This window comes from Pongo pygmaeus, chromosome 12 (genome assembly GCF_028885625.2).
Source record: "Pongo pygmaeus isolate AG05252 chromosome 12, NHGRI_mPonPyg2-v2.0_pri, whole genome shotgun sequence".
Lineage (NCBI taxonomy): Eukaryota > Metazoa > Chordata > Mammalia > Primates > Hominidae > Pongo > Pongo pygmaeus.
Genome location: NC_072385.2, coordinates 64,056,845 through 64,077,873, shown reverse-complemented (window position 1 = coordinate 64,077,873; position 21,029 = coordinate 64,056,845). Strand labels below are relative to the sequence as shown.

Genomic DNA, 21,029 nt, shown 5'->3' with positions numbered 1-21,029 from the left:
CCATCTGCTCATGGCTTTCCCCTGGGGTCTCACCCTGGTTCCTCCTACTTGGGTGTTAAGGGGTGATATAAGGGCACCTCCTTGGTCTATTGCCAACCAGTCTCAGGGGCAAAAGTGAGACACAAAGAAGTGAATGCAGAGTCCACCTGTGGGAGCTTGTGCTTGCAACTCCTGTGTTCCCTACATGGAAGGCAGGGCACACCTTAGCAGAAGGCTCAGGGACAGTCTGAAAAGGGCTTCCCCCAGAGCAACTGCGGAGGCATAGATAAAAAAGACTGTGCTTTTGCTTAATGTTAACTTGAAATAGGAAAAACGTAAGAACTTCACATTGTAGAATCTGGTGGGGTGTATATTTAGGTCTTAAATTTTCAGAAGTAGGCAACTTTGGCTTCACTCATGCATATAACACCAGAACTCTTTGGATTCCTGGGTCTTCTTCAAATGTCACCTCTGCAAACTCAGCAGAGGTGTAACCAGTTCTCCCTGAATCATAACAAAGTCAAGCTCATTAAAATTCAGGCAAATAGCACTCTGTGTTATTTTCTGAAATTTGGAGAGGAAATAGGCAGGCAGATTCTCCTTCACAGTCTGGATTTTAAAAATAATTCCTAGGTATATTTTTTCTTAAGACTTCTCTCTTTATGTTAACGCTGGTCTCTCTTCAGGAATGTAAAAGTATACTACTAGGCTTCATACTAAGTGAAAGATACCTATGGATCCCTTCAATCCTAGAGAGATCTGATTTAAGAAATTGCACAAAGCATAAATCATTTAATTAGGTCCATTTTAATAAAGGGTATAGGAGTTTACAACTCAAAACAATTCATAAAACCTATCAGATACATATGATAAATCACACCGAGAGTGCAATAACATAAATCCAATGGTCTGCAAATAAGAGGTATTGCAAAAGTTGTTAAGATTGACTTTCATGTTTTCCCCCCTCCTTTCTCTTGTTCACAGCCCAAGATTATGTGTACAATGTTTTCTGAGGCCTGATGACCTCAATACTCCTTCTGGCTGGGGAGACCTCCTCATTCAGTCCATTCCAAATAGTCAGCAGAGGGAGTTCACCTCTTCTCCACGGAATGAGCGTGGTCCTTGTCCTTTATTATTTGGTTTCTATCTCCTAACAAATGACATTAAATGTTCCCTCATTCAAAACATCTTGTGGGCCTTGTGGTGTTCTGGTCACTGCTATCCTCTCAGTGCCACACATGAGCCCTCAGGGTGAGCCCTACAGAGTTTGATCGTTGTGGATAAGAGGAGGTGTACTTGGGAACAAGGCTAAAGCCATGGCCGATTTCCCCAACCTTTTATCGAGAACTCCAGTTGTAACTTTCAGAGTTTTTGGGAAAAGGAACCACATTTACTCATGCCAAATACCTATGCTCACTTCTCAGTACTCTTTGGAGACCTTTATTAGGAGAGCTTGAATTAACACCATGGAAGAAAGCATGAAGATGAATGAGCACACACACAGACACACAGACACACACACCCCATTCACACTCAAATAGGAATCTCTGGTAGACTCAAAGAATACAGCTGATTTTCCATTTCAGAGTGAAAAGGCTGCACTGTCTCACCCTGCCCCCAAAGTCTAACTATCCTATTTTAACTGGTATTGGTAAAAGCTATTTTTGCAATTCCTTGCCAAAAGGAATCAAATGGATCCCTTTAACATGTACATATAGTTCCATTATAATGCAATGCAGGTAACACTAACTTGATTTCAAGAACATTGTCAAAACTGGGGTACACAGCCTTCTATTAGAAATGGCTGGGAGACAGCTGAGAATAAATTTATGGAATTACAAATTATGGGAATACTGGACTAAGTCAAGAATGGTTAACATGTAGCCATTTTTACCAGCTATTCTAGAGTCCCTTCACACATAAACTTGACCCTGCATTCCGGGAAAGGTACCTCTGGGTTGCCACTACAGAGTAAGGCTGGGGTCCTGCCAACCTTCCTTCATCCTTTCTTCTAGTTCATAATAGGGAAGGTGAGCCATTTAATTCATTCATGTTTTGTTTGTTTGTTTTGTTTTGTTGAGACAGGGTCTGGCTCTATTGCCTGGGCTGGAGTGCAGTGACACGACCTTGGCTTAGTGCAACCTCTGCCTCCTGTGCTCAAGCCATCCTCCCACCTAAGCCTCCCAAGTAGCTGGGACTACAGGCGTGCACCACCATGCCTGGCTAATTTTTGTATTTTTTGTAGAGACAAGGTTTTGCCATGTTGCCCAGGCTAGTCTTGAACTCATGAGCTCAAGCGATGTGCCCACCTCAGCCTCCCAGAGTGCTGGGATTACAAGGTGTGAGCCACCACACCCCGCCCATTTCATTCTTATTTGGTGAGATTGTCACAGACTTGGCTGAAACTTAACAAGAAACTGTTGACAGCAACAAAGGAAGCAATTAAAGTTAACATGATCATTCAACTGTGCCATTCATCACACACTTACTGACATGCTCAAAACAGGGGAATGTTAAGTAAGGAAATGAAGTGGTAACAGGAACAAGGGAGCTAAGCCAGGAGGACTTCTAGGGACTTGAACAAAAGCAATTCCCAACCACATACTACTTTTTCTTTTCAAGCATTTTGAAACTCTTCTTTTCCTTTAGTGATGTTTTCAGTAACAAACTTGCAAGTGTTCCTGGTGGTTAAAAAACAAAACAAAACTACAAGTATCAGCTGAGAAAGACAAAGAAAAAAATAAGAATTTAAATTAGATAATTCCATTTAAAGTTTCCAATTCCTCCTTTAGGTGGAGTTGGAACATTAGAACTCAGGGGTGGTTTGGACATTAACAAGGTACTCCTGCCTCCTCAGAAGCTACAGTCTTTTCTGCAGCTCTCTTATGTACCTCTCATCAAAATAATTTCAGTCCCACATTTCTCGGATAAAACCACATCTGTGTTTTTATCCAGCAACCATTTCACAGTTGACTGGTACGTTTTCTCCAATTTCAGTTCCAAACACACAACACAGAATCACACTTTTCTTTATTAAAGGGACCCAAGTGATTTTTAAGCTGTATTCTTCCTGCTAGAGAATGAATTGGGTAGCATCCTTCTCTAATTTCCTACAATAAAATTTCCTATGTGATATACTGCATATATATTATATCTGATATAAGTTTTGATTATTTTTCTTTATGGAAGCAAATACAGAATTTCCTTGTCAGATCACTCTGATGATTGTAATCTGCTACCTTCATTATGCATCAGTGAAATGTCCACCAAGTAGCTGAAAACACTGATGTACATGTATTCTAAAACTTACTAAATAAATAATGGGCCAGTAAGATACCAGTATCTTTCTAGAATGTTTAGAAAGAGATCTTAGTTGCCAGAGAAAACTCGGATACAACATGGGCCTGTAAACACATACACTCTAGTCTACAAATGTGAGACTTTTCAACTCAATAATAAGTGGGCCGAAAACAATATAGGGTGTATGACCTAGACTCCCTGGGTGCTGCTCAGCAGCTGCTTCAGCATCAAATTGTGTTCATCCCATTTTCTAATCTAACCAAGCACTTGGAACTAAAGGGCTGTATGTGAGCCCAAAAAACTTATATTAAATATTTTTCACCACATATGACATCATTCATTCAATACTGCCTGTTAGTCAATTACTGTGGATTCTTTCAGGGTTCATCAATGCATGTGTGGCTCGATGGTTTATGAATAAATATATTCTGGCTCAATGCTTTCCATTGAAATGAAAGGTCACAAGTTCTATGTTCCCTATCAAATGTGTAAAGCAAAAACACAACAAACGAAAACAAGAAAGTAGAGTCGTTTGTTGATTATATACAGTCATGTGCTGCATAAAAACGATTCCATCAATGATGGACCACATATACCATGATGGTCCCATAAGATTATACCATATTTTTACCGTACCTTTTCTATGTCTAAAATGTTTGGATACAGAAATACTTACCATTGTGTTACAACTGCCTACAGTATTCAGTACAGTAACATGCTATACAGGTTTGTAGCCCAGGAGCAACAGGCTGGACCATATAGCCTAGGTAGGTAGTAGGCCGTGCCATCTAGGTTTGTGTTAAGTACACTCTGTGATGTTCACACAATGACAAAATCACCTAAGGATGCATTTCTCTGAATGTTTCCCTCATCATTAAGCGGGGCATGACTGTATTTTTTTTCTCTTTAAGGAAATAAGACCCTACCGTAATACAAGTCGGCAGAATCTAACTGTTACTAATAATTAATGTAATCCACAAGTCAAAGTTTTTTCATGCATCACCAAAAAAAAAAAAAAAAAGTAACTTGCATGTGTTTGCATCCGTTTCTGTATTCAAAGAAGGTATGTAGAGTCTCCACCCATCATGTCTCCAGTGACAATTTTTTTTTTTTTTTGAGACAGAGTTTTGCTCTTCTCACCCAGGCTGGAGTGCAATGACAATCTTGGCTCACTGCAAAGTCTGCCTCCCTGGGTCAAGCAATTCTGCCTCAGTCTCCCTAGTAACTGGGACTACAGGTGCGTGCCATCACGCCCAGCTACTTTTTGTATTTTTAGTAGAGACAGGGTTTCACCATATTGGCCAGGCTGGTCTCAAACTCCTAACCACAAGTGATCCACCCACCTTGGCCTCCCAAAGTGCTGGGATTACAAGCATGAGCCACCGCGCCTGGCCTCCAGTAAAAAATTTAAAAAGGATACAAGCTCATGCTTGACGAAGTATTCAACTATGTAGTACAATCACCATAATTTTATTCTGATTTGCACCTTGAGAATTAAAATAGTCACTTGATTAGAAGGGAATTATCAAATAACCAAAGGAAAACAATTTGCTGGGCTGTTACAGAGATAATCCTGAATATTTGGAAAGGGGAATTAGAATGATCTCTTACTTTTAAGAATTTCCGGGCCAGGTGCAGTGGCTCATGCCTGTAAACCCAGCACTTTGGGAAGCCAAGGTGGGTGGATCACAAGGTCAAGAGTTCAAGACCAACCTGGCCAACATGGTAAAACCCCATCTCTACTAAAAATACAAAAATTAGCCAGGCATGGTAGTGTGTGCCTGTAATCCCAGCTACTCGGGAGGCTGAGGCAGAATCGCTTGAACTCGGAAAGTGGAGGTTGCAGTGAGCCGAGATCGCGCCACTGCACTCCAGCCTGAGCGACAGAGCAAGATGCCATCTTGAAAAAAAAAAAAAAGAATTTCTGAGTTGGGGTGAGAAATCTCCCTGAATATTTCTAGCCTCTTAGCTCATGTTTTTGAGGGCTTTACTTGATAATGACCATGGGAAGAATTTGGGGTGCAAAGTTCCACGTGCATTAACCGAAATTATTCATTCAACTAGAAAGACAATTTTGCATCTACTAATACATAAAAATCAGAAATGAGAATTGGGAAAAAGCATATTCTTAGAATAACATTTAGCATCCACCAAAGTGAAGGACACAGGTTTCTGGCACAGTTGAGACCTTAGTTGGAAAACCAAACCTTGGCACAGTGCCAATTATTTATCTTTTGATCAGGACATTTGAAATAGGTGGAGACCAACCAAAAAAGGACAAAGTGTTGAAAAGTAGCTGCTCATATTTTACTGCCAATATTCCTGAACTTTAAAGAATATCCAGCCTAATCAACCACAATAGAATTGGGCATTCAGACTTGATTCTTAGATGAATTTCCAATAATTTTTAAATCATTGATCTGGCTTGGTAAATAGCTCTCCAAACTTCTACAGCTAATGGAAAAATCACTTAACCTTTACTAGAAGTGACAGAAAGCATTCAAGTTGAAACCTAATGCAGCAGTTCTTTCCATTGAGTTGAACTGCCTTAGCAGAAATCTTCTCATTGAGATACAGGCTTTATTTTTATTATTATATTTTTGGAGATAGGGTCTCACTCTGTCACCCCGGCTGGACTCACAACTCACTGCAGCCTCAAACTCCTGGGCTCAAGTGATCCTTCCAGCTCAGCCTCCTGAGTAGCTACAGGCATATGTCACCATACCCAGCTGATTTTTTTCATTATTTTATTTGATTTTATTTTTTAGAGTTGCTCTGTCGCCCAGACCAGAGTGCAGTGGCGCAATCTCGGCTCACTGCAACCTCTGCCTCCCGGGTTCAAGCGATTCTCCTGCCTCGGCCTCCTGAGTAGCTGGGACTACAGGTGTGCACCACCACGTCCAGCTAATTGTTTGTATTTTTAGTAGAGATGGGGTTTCACCATGTTGGCCAGGCTGGTCTCAAACTCCTGACCTTGTGATCTGCCCACCTTGGCCTCCCAAAGTGCTGGGATTACAGGCGTGAGCCACCATGCCCAGCCTTTTTTTTTTTTTTAATTTTTTGAAGGGACAGGGTCTCGCTGTGTTGCCAGAGTTGGTCTTGAACTTCCTGGGCTCAACTGATCCTCCCACCTCAGCCTTCCAAAATGCTGGTATTACAGGTGTGTGGCACTGCACCTAGCCAGCTTTATTTTAAGGCACTAATAATAAAGCGTATGAAAAAAGCTAGGAATAAGTCAGATCTTTCCAGAAATAGACAATTTTAAAAAACATCAGTTAACCTGTCTGGTCTATTTCAACATCTAAAGAGGATAGAGAATGTAAAAGTTTTCGTGCCTACCTGATTCAGATCTTTTCCATTCTCCCAAACACTTATTTCCATGTCTCAGATTTACATTTCCTCAAAGGGCAGTAGAGATTTGGAAACAACAACAACAACAACAACAACAACAAAACAACCCCAAAACAAGCAAGCCTAGTTTGTAGCCTAGTCTCATGATTAATGAATTCCCTAATGCTGGCATTTAGCCCACATACTCAGAGGCTGGAACTGTAACAAGGTGTTCTTTTCTAGTGTTGTAAGGGGAAAATATATAAGGAAAATTAGTTTTTCATAATCAGGTAAATATAATTTGTTAATAGCAAAACAGGAAATTCTGGAGAGAAAAAAAATTTACTCTGAAACATCAGTTCCAGCAGGATTTCCCTACACCTTCCAATGTATTCTATTTTGCCATGAGAAAAAAACTAAATAAATAAAATGGGGTTCAAGTCAGTTAGGTGAGCAAACACCAAAAAACGAGTGATTTGATTGTGGAGGTAGGCATTATGGGGCAGGATTTCCCTCAAGTGGAAATGCTTCCTGTGCACACACACGTATACATGCACACACAAACCTGTACACTCACACTAATTTCAAAAGCATGGATGTGGGGAAAGCCCTGCCAGCATGACTAGACATAAGGAGTTAGCCCATCTGCCTGTATCTCTACATAGGTTCTGACGTACATTCCACACCCACAGAGAGTCATGCACGAGGGCCAGCCTGGCTTTGCACACAGACTGAGAAACAGATCCAGAGACTCCTAGAGCTGCTGCTTCTACAGGAATGATTAGTAACTGCAGGATTAGACTTCCTGTTGATGTGCAGGGTTTTTATCTTGCTCTTCTTTCCAGACATCTCCCCTTTTCAAGAGTACTAAATCTTGATTTAGTGGAGGGACTAATCTTGATTCTTCGATGGGCATGACTTAGAATAGGAGCTACAGGAATTAAAACTAGCAACAATAGGGCCCCTTTGGGATTGGGGTGAAGAAGTATTTCAGGATTTAAACAGTTTCTGTGGGTGGGGCAGGGGGAAAGCAGAGTTCTTGGTGGAAGTGGATGACCTCCAGGAAGGAGATGAAAATGCTTCCAGGTCCAGAAATCAATATAAACAAACAAACCAACAAACAAAAACGAACATAACTTAAAGGGGCTTCAACTAAGTATCACTGCAACTGAGTTTGTTGACTCAAGAAATTCTGCTCTGACGCAGGGAACTGAAATATAAGAACTGATAATATTTCTTCTTCGGAAGGCTCAGCTGGGAGTGCCGTGGCAGGTATTGTATTGAGGGTGGGATAGAGACAAGAGGCTTGAGGCTCAGGTTTTGCTCCTAGGGTTTCTTGCCTGATTTTGAAGGGAAGGGTGCTAAAGCAAATGGATCAGCAGCTGGCAGCTCCGTAGTCCTGGAGGAAAGGGATGTGATAGAAACAGACCCAGCTATCGACTGCTTGTTGGTTTGTGAAACAATTTTGTAGGCAGCAATGGGCTGGGCTTCTGGACTTGGCTCGTCTTCTGGGCTATAGTGACGGGAATACTTGGATAAGGACTGGGGGCGGAATGGTTTGCCAGCCATGGGGCCTGAGACAGCTTCTTTCTGGAGCTGAGGTCCTTTGTTTCTGTCATTAGAATGACCCCCAGATTCCAGGCAGGATCCCCTGGGAGAGATGCTGTCCAGATGGTCTGCTGCTTGTACAGAATGGGAGAGGAGGTTAGACTGTTGCACAAAACCAGCTGTGGAATACTGAGCTTGGACAGAGGTGTACACAGCTCTCTCACGGCCCGCGGGCAGGGGGACGTCACCTGTCTGACTGAGGAGACCGGTCTGTGCAGGCAGCTCCTGGGAGGTGCTCTGGATAACTGTTAACTCCTCCATGCTTTTCTTCTTAGTGAAAGGAGCTCTCAAAAACACGTCTGACTCCTCTGGCTGGGAAGGAGCCATACTGCTCTTGGAGACAAATGGGGCTTTGGAGAAAATGTCCATGTCATCATTTGGAACCCTTGAGCTCCTGAAGGGAGCTATGGCAAAAACATCTGGCTCACTGAGCCCATCAGTGGCTGGCTGTGTGAGGGCTTGAAACTGGTTCTTTCTTCCACCTTGCACTGTCTTTGCTTGCTCAGGAGAGACTTCTGGTGGAGCAAATGGAACGGCTCCTCCCAGCTTCCCCTGGGGGGGTCTGCAGCTCTCATCTTCTTCTTCAGACTCCATAAGGAGAGGCCGAGACCCACTGCAGTCCAGCATGTCTCCTTCAAGGTCAGTCCCTTCCTCTTCGCTGCTGTGGAATGAGCTGTTGCTTGAAGGGCCATCTCTGGCCAAGTAGTCAGATTCTAAGTTGTTCTGAGTCTTTGTGCCAGGTACTCTGGAGGGGTCTGGATACAGAGGAAGGCCTTTAACGCCCAGTGATTCTTTAAAGTGCTCTACAGTTATTACAGGACAGGGATTGGACTCTCTCTGGAGACCTAGAAAAGCATAAAATGCAGAATTAATGTGTAGGTCAATTCAACTCTATTTGGAACATTTAATGGTCAACCCGCGGCGAAAACATTGTGGGACCAAATAATAGATGTTGAAAATGCAAAAGGAAAAACGTAAAAATAAGTCAGGCAAGGAAACTGCACACAAACTGGAACACAACCAACCACTGTCTCACGTTTTGGAACATGATAGGCACGACGTACGGGAAAGGAGATGAAGACGTTAGGCACACAAACATTCAGCGTAACTATGCAATGCTCCTACACACAGGGCCAGGCACGGACACCTGCTCTACCTGGCACTGGCTCATTATGGAATGAAAACAAACCCAGTCATTCATCTCCACATATACCATGACAGTTTTGGATTATGTAGAAACACTGTCTGGGGATGACTCAATTCAGAATCTGGCATGTGGTCATCTGTGCCACATGCAGAGGGACAAACTCTCTGAAAAGGAGCAGAATGTGGCTGCTTGATAAATGCAAGTTTACTTGATGACTTACATCATAAGCACTACTCAAAGAGCACACAAGTGCCCAAAATATAAATACTGAAGGTACCTTCTGAGGGGAGCATACAGCATCAAAAGCAGACCAAATAAATCACCTTCAGCTGGAGTTGCCCCAGAATTTTGTTTTCAGTCTTCTTAAGTTCATAAGAATCTTCTCTGCTTAAATGAATCTGTCATAAAGTTCTTTAAGCAGAAGAAGTAAAATGCATGGGCCATTACAGAAACATTAGCGAACTCCAATATACTAGTCTATTTCTATCTAGGTAGAGGTGCCTCAGGGTGCTCTGGCTTTTAAAATCAAATAGACAGTTATCAGAATGCAAGAGAGCTTACCTTCCAAGAAATATTAGCAGGTTAGAAGTATGTCATTGGGCACATGTTAGCAAGAGGGCAGGAAAAAGGCATATGTAACTAAGCAAGAAGAATCCAGAGAAAGGGTGGTTGGGGGTAAAGGTATCATTTCACCATGGGCTCAGTAAAGAGATACTACTGGAGTTTCCCAACCCACCAGGATAAGAATATTAGGTACAATGATTTGGAGCCATAGATGACCCAGAACCTCTGTAGAGATGGAACTCAATGATCCCCTTCCTATACTGACCCTCTCCCCTCCTATGCAAAGCATTAGCTAGCAGAAATTTCTGCCAAAAATTATCCCCTGCTAAAGTTTCTGCTTGAATTAAGCACACAGACCACAGCAGAAGAGGCATTAAAATCAGTTTATTGGGAAACCAGTCACTTAGAGACATTACATTGTAAAGAGAATGTAGAGAGAGGTCTGAACATTTTATAAGATACTGTACAAAAATACTGTTTCTCTGAATCCTATAACTTTTTAGCAGTGCTTCTTTTTAAACAGTTCCGACCTTAAATATTGTTTTCAGAAACAAAACAAAAATGTGTTTGTCCTCCATTTTTATTTTCCTTTCTAACAGTTTGAACGCATTCAGTGAATTCCAGATTGGAGCGTTAAGTTAAATTCTGTACTGGTGCCAAATGGCTTTCTGAATAGTATTTGAAGAATAAGATTTTGAAAAGAATAAATTTTTCCTTGTATTATAATTTTAATATGTGCAGCGACATGGTGATACGAAAGCATCAGTCAGCGGACAGGAAATAAACAGAATACCTTCTCCCTTGCAATTTATGTGGAAAGACATACTCCTAATTTCTCAGGCAAGTAAATTGATATTAGATTTGTCTCAGTGATACCAAGATGATAATTTCTGAGAGGAAATTCAAATAAAAGGGAGAAAAATAAGTTTTCCAAAATAAGGTTTGCAGAGCCTTAAAGAAGGACAAGAGGGCCCTAAAACTCCTTGAACCACCTTCCTCACATACTATCAGTTGGACAAAGTTTTCAGTTGCCAAAACAAAAGCACAATTTCTCATCTTCCAAAACTACCTTGAAAGTTGATGTTATTAAGCTTGTTCTGCAGGAGAGCAAAATATCTCTTAGGGAAAAAAAATGGAAAACTTAGTCAAGCCAATGACCAACTCTGGCATCATACAGGTCAATAATCCAATGAACACTAGTTTGAACAGAGTCAGTGTTTTTTGGAAATTTAAACTGAATTCAGTTAAAACAATTTGTGCACAGAGACTGGCAAAAAAGCAGCTATCTATTGAACCAGGGGCACTTTGGATGCCTGAAGTGCTAGATTACATTTTGAGAACTAGGAAGTACCAAGGGGTGTGTGTATGTGCCCATATCCACAGTTGGAGAGGATGGAAGAACATGTCTAACCCATCAAAATTATTTGTTAAAAAGTAGGTTTTTGGTCAAGAACCCATTCGGAAAACCTTCCAACTCAGAGCATATTCTATGACCTTCATGATGAGTAGTGGGAAAATCAGACTTAAAATTCCAACAACTTTGAATAATTTACAAAAACAGTCACAAAAACACCAGAATATCAAGTTTGAAGGGAAAATTAGTCTCCTGTCCTTCAAAACAAGGACGAGAGCTATTTCCTATCTTTCTTTCAGCATCAACAGGCTTTGTAGGAATGGAAAAGTACATTTAAAGGGTTCTCCTGAGAAGGCCAAGTCCCTTAACCTTTCTATTCCTGTTAGAGGAGGTACAGTGTGGCTGAGGCGGAGAGCAACCACACTTTGCAACTCTCCGGGCCTGGCACTCTGAAGGGCAAAGAAATGCCAGAGAATATGGGGGAAGCCCAGACCTCCACATTCCCTTAAGGAATTCTGATGGTGGTAGCACCAGAAACAAGGTAGTCAAGAGAAGGATAAATTCCAAATATACGAGAAACAGAAGGTAACCATTAAATCTTGTTGGCAGATAAAAGTCTTTCTTTGAGTATGTGAATGTGTTCTTATAGGGAAAATGTGTTTTCAGGGGAAAAGTTCCTTTATATGAAGGTAGAATTGTGTCAACAAGAAAACGTGTTTGAAGCAGTCTCTCTACTAGCATTGAAGGATTTATACTAACCTAACCACATGCCTTGGTCCAGTTCCTTTGGTAACCAATGGCACGTCATAGCAGATACCCTGTGGCCACAGAGCTCGGTAAACACTGCCTGTTGTACCTCAGGGGCTAAAGCCCAGGGCCTGGCTTCATAGTCTGCACAGGGTCTTACTTATCATGGAGCCTAAGGTAGGGTTTTGTTATAATTCCCTCAAACTGGGTCATGCCTCTTTTTATTTTGGTTTCACACATAAAATTAAGCAAGAAGTCAAAACACACTTCTTTTTCTTGCTCTGATGTAGGACTGTGTGCCAGGTTAGGCACGTTGCCACTTTCAATATGGGTAACTCCATATTAGTCTATTTTGAGGCTCCAAATTATGTAGATTTCAGCAAGAACTCACATGCCTCAGGGAAGAGAAGGAGTTCCTAAAATACCTGATAACTTGGCAACTATCCTCACCAGCTCCCTATTCACTTCCAAAGCAACCCAAAGTGCTGAATCATTTAGGATGGGTTTCCCCTGGAAACTCCATCTGATTGACATAGTGAGGGTCATCAGAATGCTCCCTACAGAATCAAAATCTGAAGACTTAAATATCAGGCTGGATATTCCTTAATGAAATACATCACACACAACTGGAAGTTTAGTTTTCCTCACACCAAAAACTGAAATAACAGTTACAGGGAGTATCAAAGATATAATTCTTGCCCAAAACAGAAAATTAAGACTTGGAGTATTGAGAAGACGCCTTCTCACATATAGTTAGTAAATAGAAAGCAAAATATCCCTTCACAAGAACTTGGAAATGCAGCAGCAATTGAAACGTAAAATCTTAGAACCAAACTGGGGAAATCAAGAGACGTACATCAAACTAATAATCACCATGACCTTCTAGATCACATAATAAAATTAAGCATTTGGTTCCACCATATATTAGGTAGCTGCATTAAAACCCACGACTGGGAAATGAGGGACCTGATGGAAGCCAAAAATGGCCAGCTGTGCATCTCAGGCCAATGAGGCAATTAAATGAGTGAGCTTTCTCACTGGGGATAAAATTCTTGCCAACACAAAATGTTTAATTAAGTTGGCCTGGGTATATTAGGGATTAAGTTAGAGGAGGGAAGCTGCAAACCTGCGCTCCATTTTACAACCCTGTGTCTGGTCATATCCAGTGTAGGCTGGCAGGCGTCTTATTCTCCTTGAGACTAAAACAGGGGTTTTACTCTCTCTCAGGTAGCCATGATTCATTAATATGTCCTCAGTGTGTAGCTATACTTTTCTTGTGCCCAGGTACTTATTGTCACTCAATACTGTGATTAAATCCTTTCTGCAAAAAAGTGGGGTTTCAGCTCAGGAAAAGAGCAACTGATTTTAAGTTATTTACATCTCTAAACATCATGCTCCCATTTGAACAGATAAAAGTCTTTATTCCCCTGTATGTTTACATAAGAAAGTTCTTTACAGACTTTTTTTTTATACAATACTTGTGCAGCAGTGTTCAAATTTCACATTTTTACTGCATAAGACATCTTCATGTACAACTGTATGCTTTGTCTTCTTGGGAAGGACGGGTTAAAGACCTATGATAAATACACATCCACATGACAAAGGAGAGTGCAATAGGGCAGACTAGAATACTCACAGGAAAAGAGTAAATTCAGGTCACTACATCAAAGTGTGAACCAAGAAAGTGTCTTTAATTCTAGCAACTACCACCATTTGGTAACTTCTTTGCATAGGTTAGCATTACCCAAGGAGCCTCCCTATCCCATATTAGTGAAAGGAAATCTGGGAGAAGCAAAAGAGTTTTCTTGTTATAGATTTTCTGGGACTCATTCTGATTTAAGAAATCTAAGCACATCCAACTTCAGAAACATTACTAATGTGGAAAAAGAAAAGGCTGACTTTGTGTTGATAAAATTATAGCCTTTAGAGAGGAATAAAGATAGCTCTGCAGTATCTGGAGTGTTTCAGGAAAGATTCCATTCTAAATATTCATGTGATAGTTTTTCTGTTCTGCCAGGCAGCCTCTAATTTGCTTAACCCAGCACACTGGGCAATCCTGTCATTTTCATCCCAAAGCTCAAAGTTAGTGGCTATGGGAGCCTGATAATCTTATAGACTGAGAAGGTTAAGGACTCTGGGAAATCACAGAAAAACCTTATCAAGAGAGACTTTATTTTGGCCCAAGGTATCTACAGCATGTATTTATTTAGTTGAGTGCAGATCCCTCCACATCATAGGCTGTCAGCCCCAAAGATCCCTTCATTCCCATAGCACTGCTGAAGGCAGAACTGTTCCTAACCCGGGGAAGGTTATATTGGTTGATCAATTAACTGTCAGGAGAGTAGGAAATAAGTAATCAAAACAAACAAAAGTATTAATAACAAAACAAATATTACATCTTGAGAAAAGTAGGTTCGTTTCTTGGGTTTGTTTTTCCACAAGTATTAGCAATCCAAGTTCTGTAATTCTAATTCAGGAAGAGCGAAGTCCAATATCAAATAACACTGAACAAAGTGACAACTTCTTTCAGAGGTGTTTTGATACCCATATCTTTCAATTTTTTAAACCATTCTAAAGACTAGGGAATCACAGAAGTTTCCTTATTCAGAAAATTAAAGAAATTAAGTCTTAATCATGTTCACTTTCTATTATAAGGTCTTCTCTGAGAATTTTTTGTGGATTATCCTTTTTACTGTCTTCAACAGTAACCACTCTTCATCTTACAGGGTTGAATTTGCTTTCTGGAAATGGCTAAATGTTACTCAGAACCAAGAGTAGTAGAAAAAGTAGATAAAGAAAGAATATACTTCCAGATGCTTTCTCAAAGTGATACTAATTAAATAATATAACTGATTTTCTTATACCTTATTACCTTCCTTGATATTATTTCTAAGGACAGGAGTTTCAAAAATAACTTTAAGGATGGCAGCATCATTAGAATAAGTATTAACTTCTTAAGTAAAACTAGATGACATTGAAGGGAACAACACTTAGTTAGATGTCAAAATTCTGATATGTCTGCTAAAGAAATCATTAATTATAATACTTATAATCATACTTAGAAGTGTCCACTTAAGCCTTATCTCCTCTGAGGTATGTATTTTTGAAAACACTGGGACTCATTTGAATGTTGTAAAGGGAAAAATCAATTTGTCATGTTTTCTGCTGTAGTTATTCCTCTTACATAGCTGGAATAAAAGCAAATCAGAAACATATGCTTATAGTATTTGCCCGTTTTAAACTGGTAGATCCCTGATTATACATTTAAAAAGAAATCTTCTGATACCATTTTATTAGAATAGGTATGTGTGTGTCCACGCATGTGTTTCTGTAATACTTAAAAAGGAAAATCTCTAAGATTAGGATTTAGGCTTCTATTCAGATAATCAAGAAAGAGCAAGTTAGTAAAAGCCCATTATAATTCTTTAAAATGTAAACACTGCTACCATAATAGCAGGAACTACAGAAGATAACTGAAGAACATCAGGATTATATAAATCCTTCATAGCCCTTCTAAACATAATAATATATACTGAGGACCCTATACTTCTATAATCTTAAAGACCATCTAGTCCAAACCCATTGTATAACTCTAAGGAACAGCAGCTCTGAGAGGTGAAGTGCCTGCTGAAGGTCACTCAGCCAGTGGCTGGCAAGGGCCAGGATGAGATCCCAGGTGGCCTGTCCTGCCCAGGCCTCTTCTCCCCCGACCCTGTTCAATCCAGCTCAGGTCCCACACCTGTAAAATGAAGAGGATGGTGGACTAGAGGATGGTCTCAGAGGTCCCTTTGTAGCTCAGGCTATGATTCCACAGGTACCAGGACACTATGCTCAACTCAAATAAACTCTTTTAGCTCAGGGATGATGTTCTAAGCCAAGGAAGGCTCTGTTTACCAAAGCACTCATATGTGTTCCTTAACAGAAAAATAGTTCTCCCCTTTGAGGAGGCCTTACTCTAAATAAGCCCAAGACAATTTCTTGTCATTATCTCCCTCAGGCTTCTACTACCGCCTCTGGCTTCTAGTCTGCTCATTTTCATTAACTGCCTCCGTTAAGCTTTACTGAGCCAAATGACTAGATAATATATCTCAGTGTAATTATGGGTAATGCATGAAAAGAACAATTTAGAGATACCTAATTTCTAAACTGTACTCTTCATAGTTTCAATTAAATTGAGAAACTAGATATTTCATTATATTTTTAACATGTATATATGAAAAAATCAAATATGAAAACATAGAACTCAAACATTATTCTTATTTAAAAATAAACATTTCCTTCATTAATTTATACATTCTTTCTATGTCCAGGAAAGAGAATACAATTCTGACCTGCAGCAATTTTCCTGTCCATAAAGGGGTAAACCAAGTCCTATTTTCACTGCTATCCAACCACAGAGAGCCCTTCGTGGATATCTTTTGCTTTTTAATCCTCGGCAGGAAGCTTGTTCCTCTCTCAGTTTTGGAATGGTCTGTTATTCAACTAGAGGCCTTTACCTAGCTCATCTTGTTTCAGCCAGCACGGGAAGTATTTAAAGACAGAAGGAAGGCTGGAAGATTCAGACTTTTCCTCCAATGCCTTTCAAAGGCTACTCGCACATTCCTAGGGTCAAACCTTGCCCTCCAGAATGCAGTGTTTTATAGGCTGTTGTTGCTGTTAAACTTTTTTCCCCCGTAAAGTGCAAATGTGAGGAAGAAGAAACAAAAGTACTAGATAGCAAAACAAGCATATGGACTTGGAATTTTATTTGCACAGATCTGATTAACTAAGAGTTTCCCTTTTGATGATGGACAATGGCACCAGAGGAAAATAACAAGAGTGGGGTTCTCTGTGCCCACTTCTTTTCAAAAGGTGATTTTATAAAAGTGCTTTCCACATAAGGAAATAAAATACACTTTAATGAGTAAGTACATATACAGAGGGTGACCATGAGGCATGTTGTCATGTTAGTGCAGGGGCCTTTATTTATTTTATGAACAATACCCTAAAATTAATAAAGAACTATGCTTTGTTTTATTATTTTTTTAAATCTAGGAAGCCAAGGAAAACCAACTGAACATATTCCATTGGCTGCAGCCTTCAATTTAAACATCAGAAAGAAAGGAAAGCTGGGCACACCCAGATTGTGTCCAGCTTGTCAGCACACTTATTTCTGATTATCTGAAAATAAACAACATGCTTATTCTAGAGACAGAGGACCTGCTGAAAGCTTATAGCAACACACAAGTCTATTCAAAATGATTCCATATGTTACACTGTAGGATTGTTGTGTAGTTATACAAGGGAAAGAGATCAAAACCCTGTACAGACACCTGATATCAGACTTGAAATGCCAAGTGGAAACAGAACTATTCAGCATCTTCATTTATACACAATTTACAATATTTGATTCAAAATAAAAATCACAAGAAAAATACATCTGTTTCTGCTACAATTCCTTCCCCTCCCCATCCTCCCCCCACCCCCGCCCCAGTGAAAAGTCTTCTAATAAAAGGTATCATATTACCACCACTGTCTTGTTTTGGTCTAATTCTGAGATCCCACTTGGAACAGTTAACATGAAAAGGAATGGCAATACTTGGGATTTATATAACGTACACATTTTATCCAAGGATCTCAAATACTTGCAGTCACGTCTCCAGATCTGAGAAATCACGGTTCAATGGAAGCCAGAAAGCTGGACGAATGCTGGGCAGGTTGCATGGGGTGTAAAATCCCTTGGCTAAGTCTATGATCAAACAAGGTCAAAGTTGGTTGGCTAGAGCTGGGCTCAATTTCTCTTCTCAAATATATACTACCAGTCAGTAAGTTTTACCCTTTCTTAAACCACACACCCATCTCCAGGCTACTGCCTAGAGTTAAGACCAACTGAAGTAGCCATGTCCTCATGATAATGCATCAGGATAAAAAGCAAAAACAGGGAAATACATTCATCAGCATCTGGCCAAAGGAGACAGGGGTTGGGAGAACTGATCTGGGAGGCCATTCCTAGCAAGAACGAGACAAAAGTGTCAATTCACTAGTTTCAGTTACAGTTAAGCTTTTGGTGGAGTTGATTCCAGCAGAGGTGAAGCTCATGGCATCTAGCGCTTGATTTAAGATAATGCTATTGAAGAAGGGTAATGAGAAAACACAGCAAACTAACAAGGAGGAACTGGCCAAGGAATATCTGGAGGGCCAAAGTGATTTTCTTTCCTTATCATTTCTACAGGAAAAGGCAAGGGGTAGGAGAAAAGGGCTGGAGGGCCCCTTATTTGCAGATTTTTTTTAAAAAATCATTTTTTTCATAACTCCGTAATGAAAATGTATTTTACGGTATGAAGGTTACAGAACTGCATCTGCTACTGGGTCACGGCTACAGGTCTATGAGCTGATCCACCAGCAGTAAAGACCTGGCTAGGTTGGGAAGACTGGACTCAGAGCTCCCACTGCTGTTTCTAGAGTGCCCACCTGGAAGTGGAGAGATAGGAATTCAGTACAAAACATAGAGGGTTAAGGTTTAGATGTGCAGAGCAAGCAAAGAAGAAAAACCAAACCAAAACCAAAACCAAAACAAAAGAAAACAAAAAAACCAAACCCTAGAGAAGCAATATTTTACATTTGCAAACCCTTACATGTTGATTTTGAAACATATAAGTTAGCTGTCCACCACCTCCCACCAAAAGCTCAGGCACTCTGTGCACACCACAGTATAGGCAGGACATCTTGCAAAGAGGGCACTATTTTCAAATCAATACTTTTTTTGGTTGAGAATTGCTGGCTATCCACCAACTTCCTGATAATATCAAGCCATCTCCCTCTGATAAAGTAAAAATCAATAATTTTTGCTTTGGGGAGAAACTAGTTATTAAGATACTGCAATAACAACATGCTTTAAAAAATAAATAGATAGTCCTATGGCAATTTAGTGTTTTATGGCATGTTCAAATGATTTTCACCCATCAAAGTTGAAAAAGGATGCTCCATTAATGTCAAAAAGATGTGAATGATACCAAAACACAGCTGTTAATCTCTTTGGGAAAAATATTTATTACGGATTATTCTAATCATGATAAAAATGTGATGTGCTTTTGATATATACCTTTAGGTTTCCACTGACTGAAAATCATTTTGCTTTTGGCTTTATGGTAAAACTAACTTTTGGCCAACTGTTAAATACTTCTCTCTAAATAAACACCATGGTCAAACTTTAAAGATACCTATTTGTATCTATCTCTATTGGTCCAGCCTACAATGATTCTCATTACCCCCAATGTCCTTCATTAAATGTTGATGCTTTTCTTCCCCCTTGCAGATTAGGTGCATGACTATTGTGAAGAGAACTGAGGCCAAGCTCTTCTCTTTTCCCCATCCTTTTTCTTACCTTGTGGGTTTTTGGTTATCAATACAGGAATAGGGTCAAACTCATCTTCAGCCACCTTGTCCGAGCCCTCAGGGACATCAAAACCTGAGATGAGATTACTATCTTCTGCAGCTTAATACAGAATGCAAGTACACAAGCAGAAACAACAGAGGCAGAGATTAGCAAATGAGAGAATGTGAAAGAGGCACAAAGATCTCAGCTGTACAGCCCTGTTATTTTCAAAGGTGAAAGGACTTATCTTTCCGAGTTGAAATAAAAATAGCAAAACTGGAAAATACAGAGATATAGAAAAAAACGCTTTAGAGTTGGCCATGTTAAGACTTTTATAAATGATTAGGGAAAAGCGTTCTTGGAAGAATTCTATTATTTATAAGACATTAATTATAATTATTGTGAGGTATCTCTTCAATGTCACTAATCCACAAAGGCATAGGAATAAGTCACTTGTCTTCACTGAGGGAACAGAGGCCGAACAATATCTGAAAAACTCAAAACCCGGGCGGGGGGGGCGGGGCAGGGGAGGAGGAAGAGAATTGGTGGCTCTTTAAGAAGTAACCACTGTATACAAGGCAAACAAAATACCGCTGGAAGGACTCACTGCACTGTGACTGGGAAAAAAAGACATTGAAACAACTCAGAAGCCTCAGGGAACGTTGAGGCACAAGATCACACGCACTGAGGCCTCAAGTAGAAGTTTGTTAGAATAGTCTTCTCCATTCTAATTAAAGCTACCCTAACAGCAAGCAAGTGCTGGCTGAGCACTTATTTCGCAAATGATGCTTCTCTGTAATTCTACGTTGCTGCTGACACACTCCTGCCAGACATCACTGTCTAAATAGGCAACTTCCCTCTACATAATCTATAAAAACATAATCATTTTAATGTCATCAGGGGTAAAAACAAAAACTCAGCTATTACCATTGCAAACCACACGGGTGATTATTTTTAGTCCTTCTGGGGAGTCTTCCTTCTTGAATTTTCTCCTGAAGGGACTTAAGCTCTTTCTTTTCTATGCATTTTCTCTTTCCAGAAGACTACTTTCACTACCCAATCACGGAAAGTTCAGTAACAAAGTAAGCCAAGCATTGAGCCTGACACTGTCACAAACTGCTCATTGAATAGAATCTGATTCAAGCTACCTCTGTCCAGCAGGATTTCAGACCACTATTAACCCAAGATTAAAAAATGAAAATAGTAGATTAGAAAGAGAAATCCAGTAACCAATCATGACTTGAAGGTGAACTCAAATTCAAAACTTCTACAAGTTCAAACTTGCAGGACTGACTTTTGAGGAAAGATGCTTATTTCTTTATTGCAGTCATCACTATGCAATAACTTTGAATCAGATATGATGAAACCATTTTACCTTCTAAGGCCAACAAGCATCATATGATCATTATAGGCAGACAGTAGATAGTCACTTCAACCATCTACTTGATTTGACTGCAAAGGTATCTAGCTCTTAAAGGTAACATGGAATATCTGCATTCTATGTTCTTGCCAGAAAGCAATACTTTCACCAATCTGTTGTCTGGGTGTTTTTTTAGATTTAATTTTATTTATTTTTAGTACCTGTCTGCTATTTTTTTTTTTTTAAGACAGAGTTTTGCTCTGCTGCCCAGGCTGTAGTGCAGTGG

General features: G+C 40.0%; 1 protein-coding gene across 22 annotated transcripts in view; it reads right to left on the bottom strand.

The window, feature by feature from the left end:
• Nucleotides 1-767: 767 nt before the first annotated feature.
• Nucleotides 768-21,029, bottom strand: part of AAK1 (AP2 associated kinase 1) — a 193,654-nt gene continuing 173,392 nt past the window's right edge. For 10 of the 22 annotated variants that reach the window (XM_054474747.2, XM_063648638.1, XM_063648632.1 and 7 more), the window contains one exon: nucleotides 768-9,062. In XM_054474747.2, the coding sequence (XP_054330722.1) occupies nucleotides 7,936-9,062 (1,127 nt within the window). In that variant the 3' untranslated portion in view covers nucleotides 768-7,935. Of the gene's footprint in view, nucleotides 9,063-15,779; nucleotides 18,480-19,392; nucleotides 19,504-21,029 lie in introns of those variants that run through there. The other 12 variants (XM_054474745.2, XM_063648624.1, XM_063648623.1 and 9 more) reach the window with 3 other exon arrangements.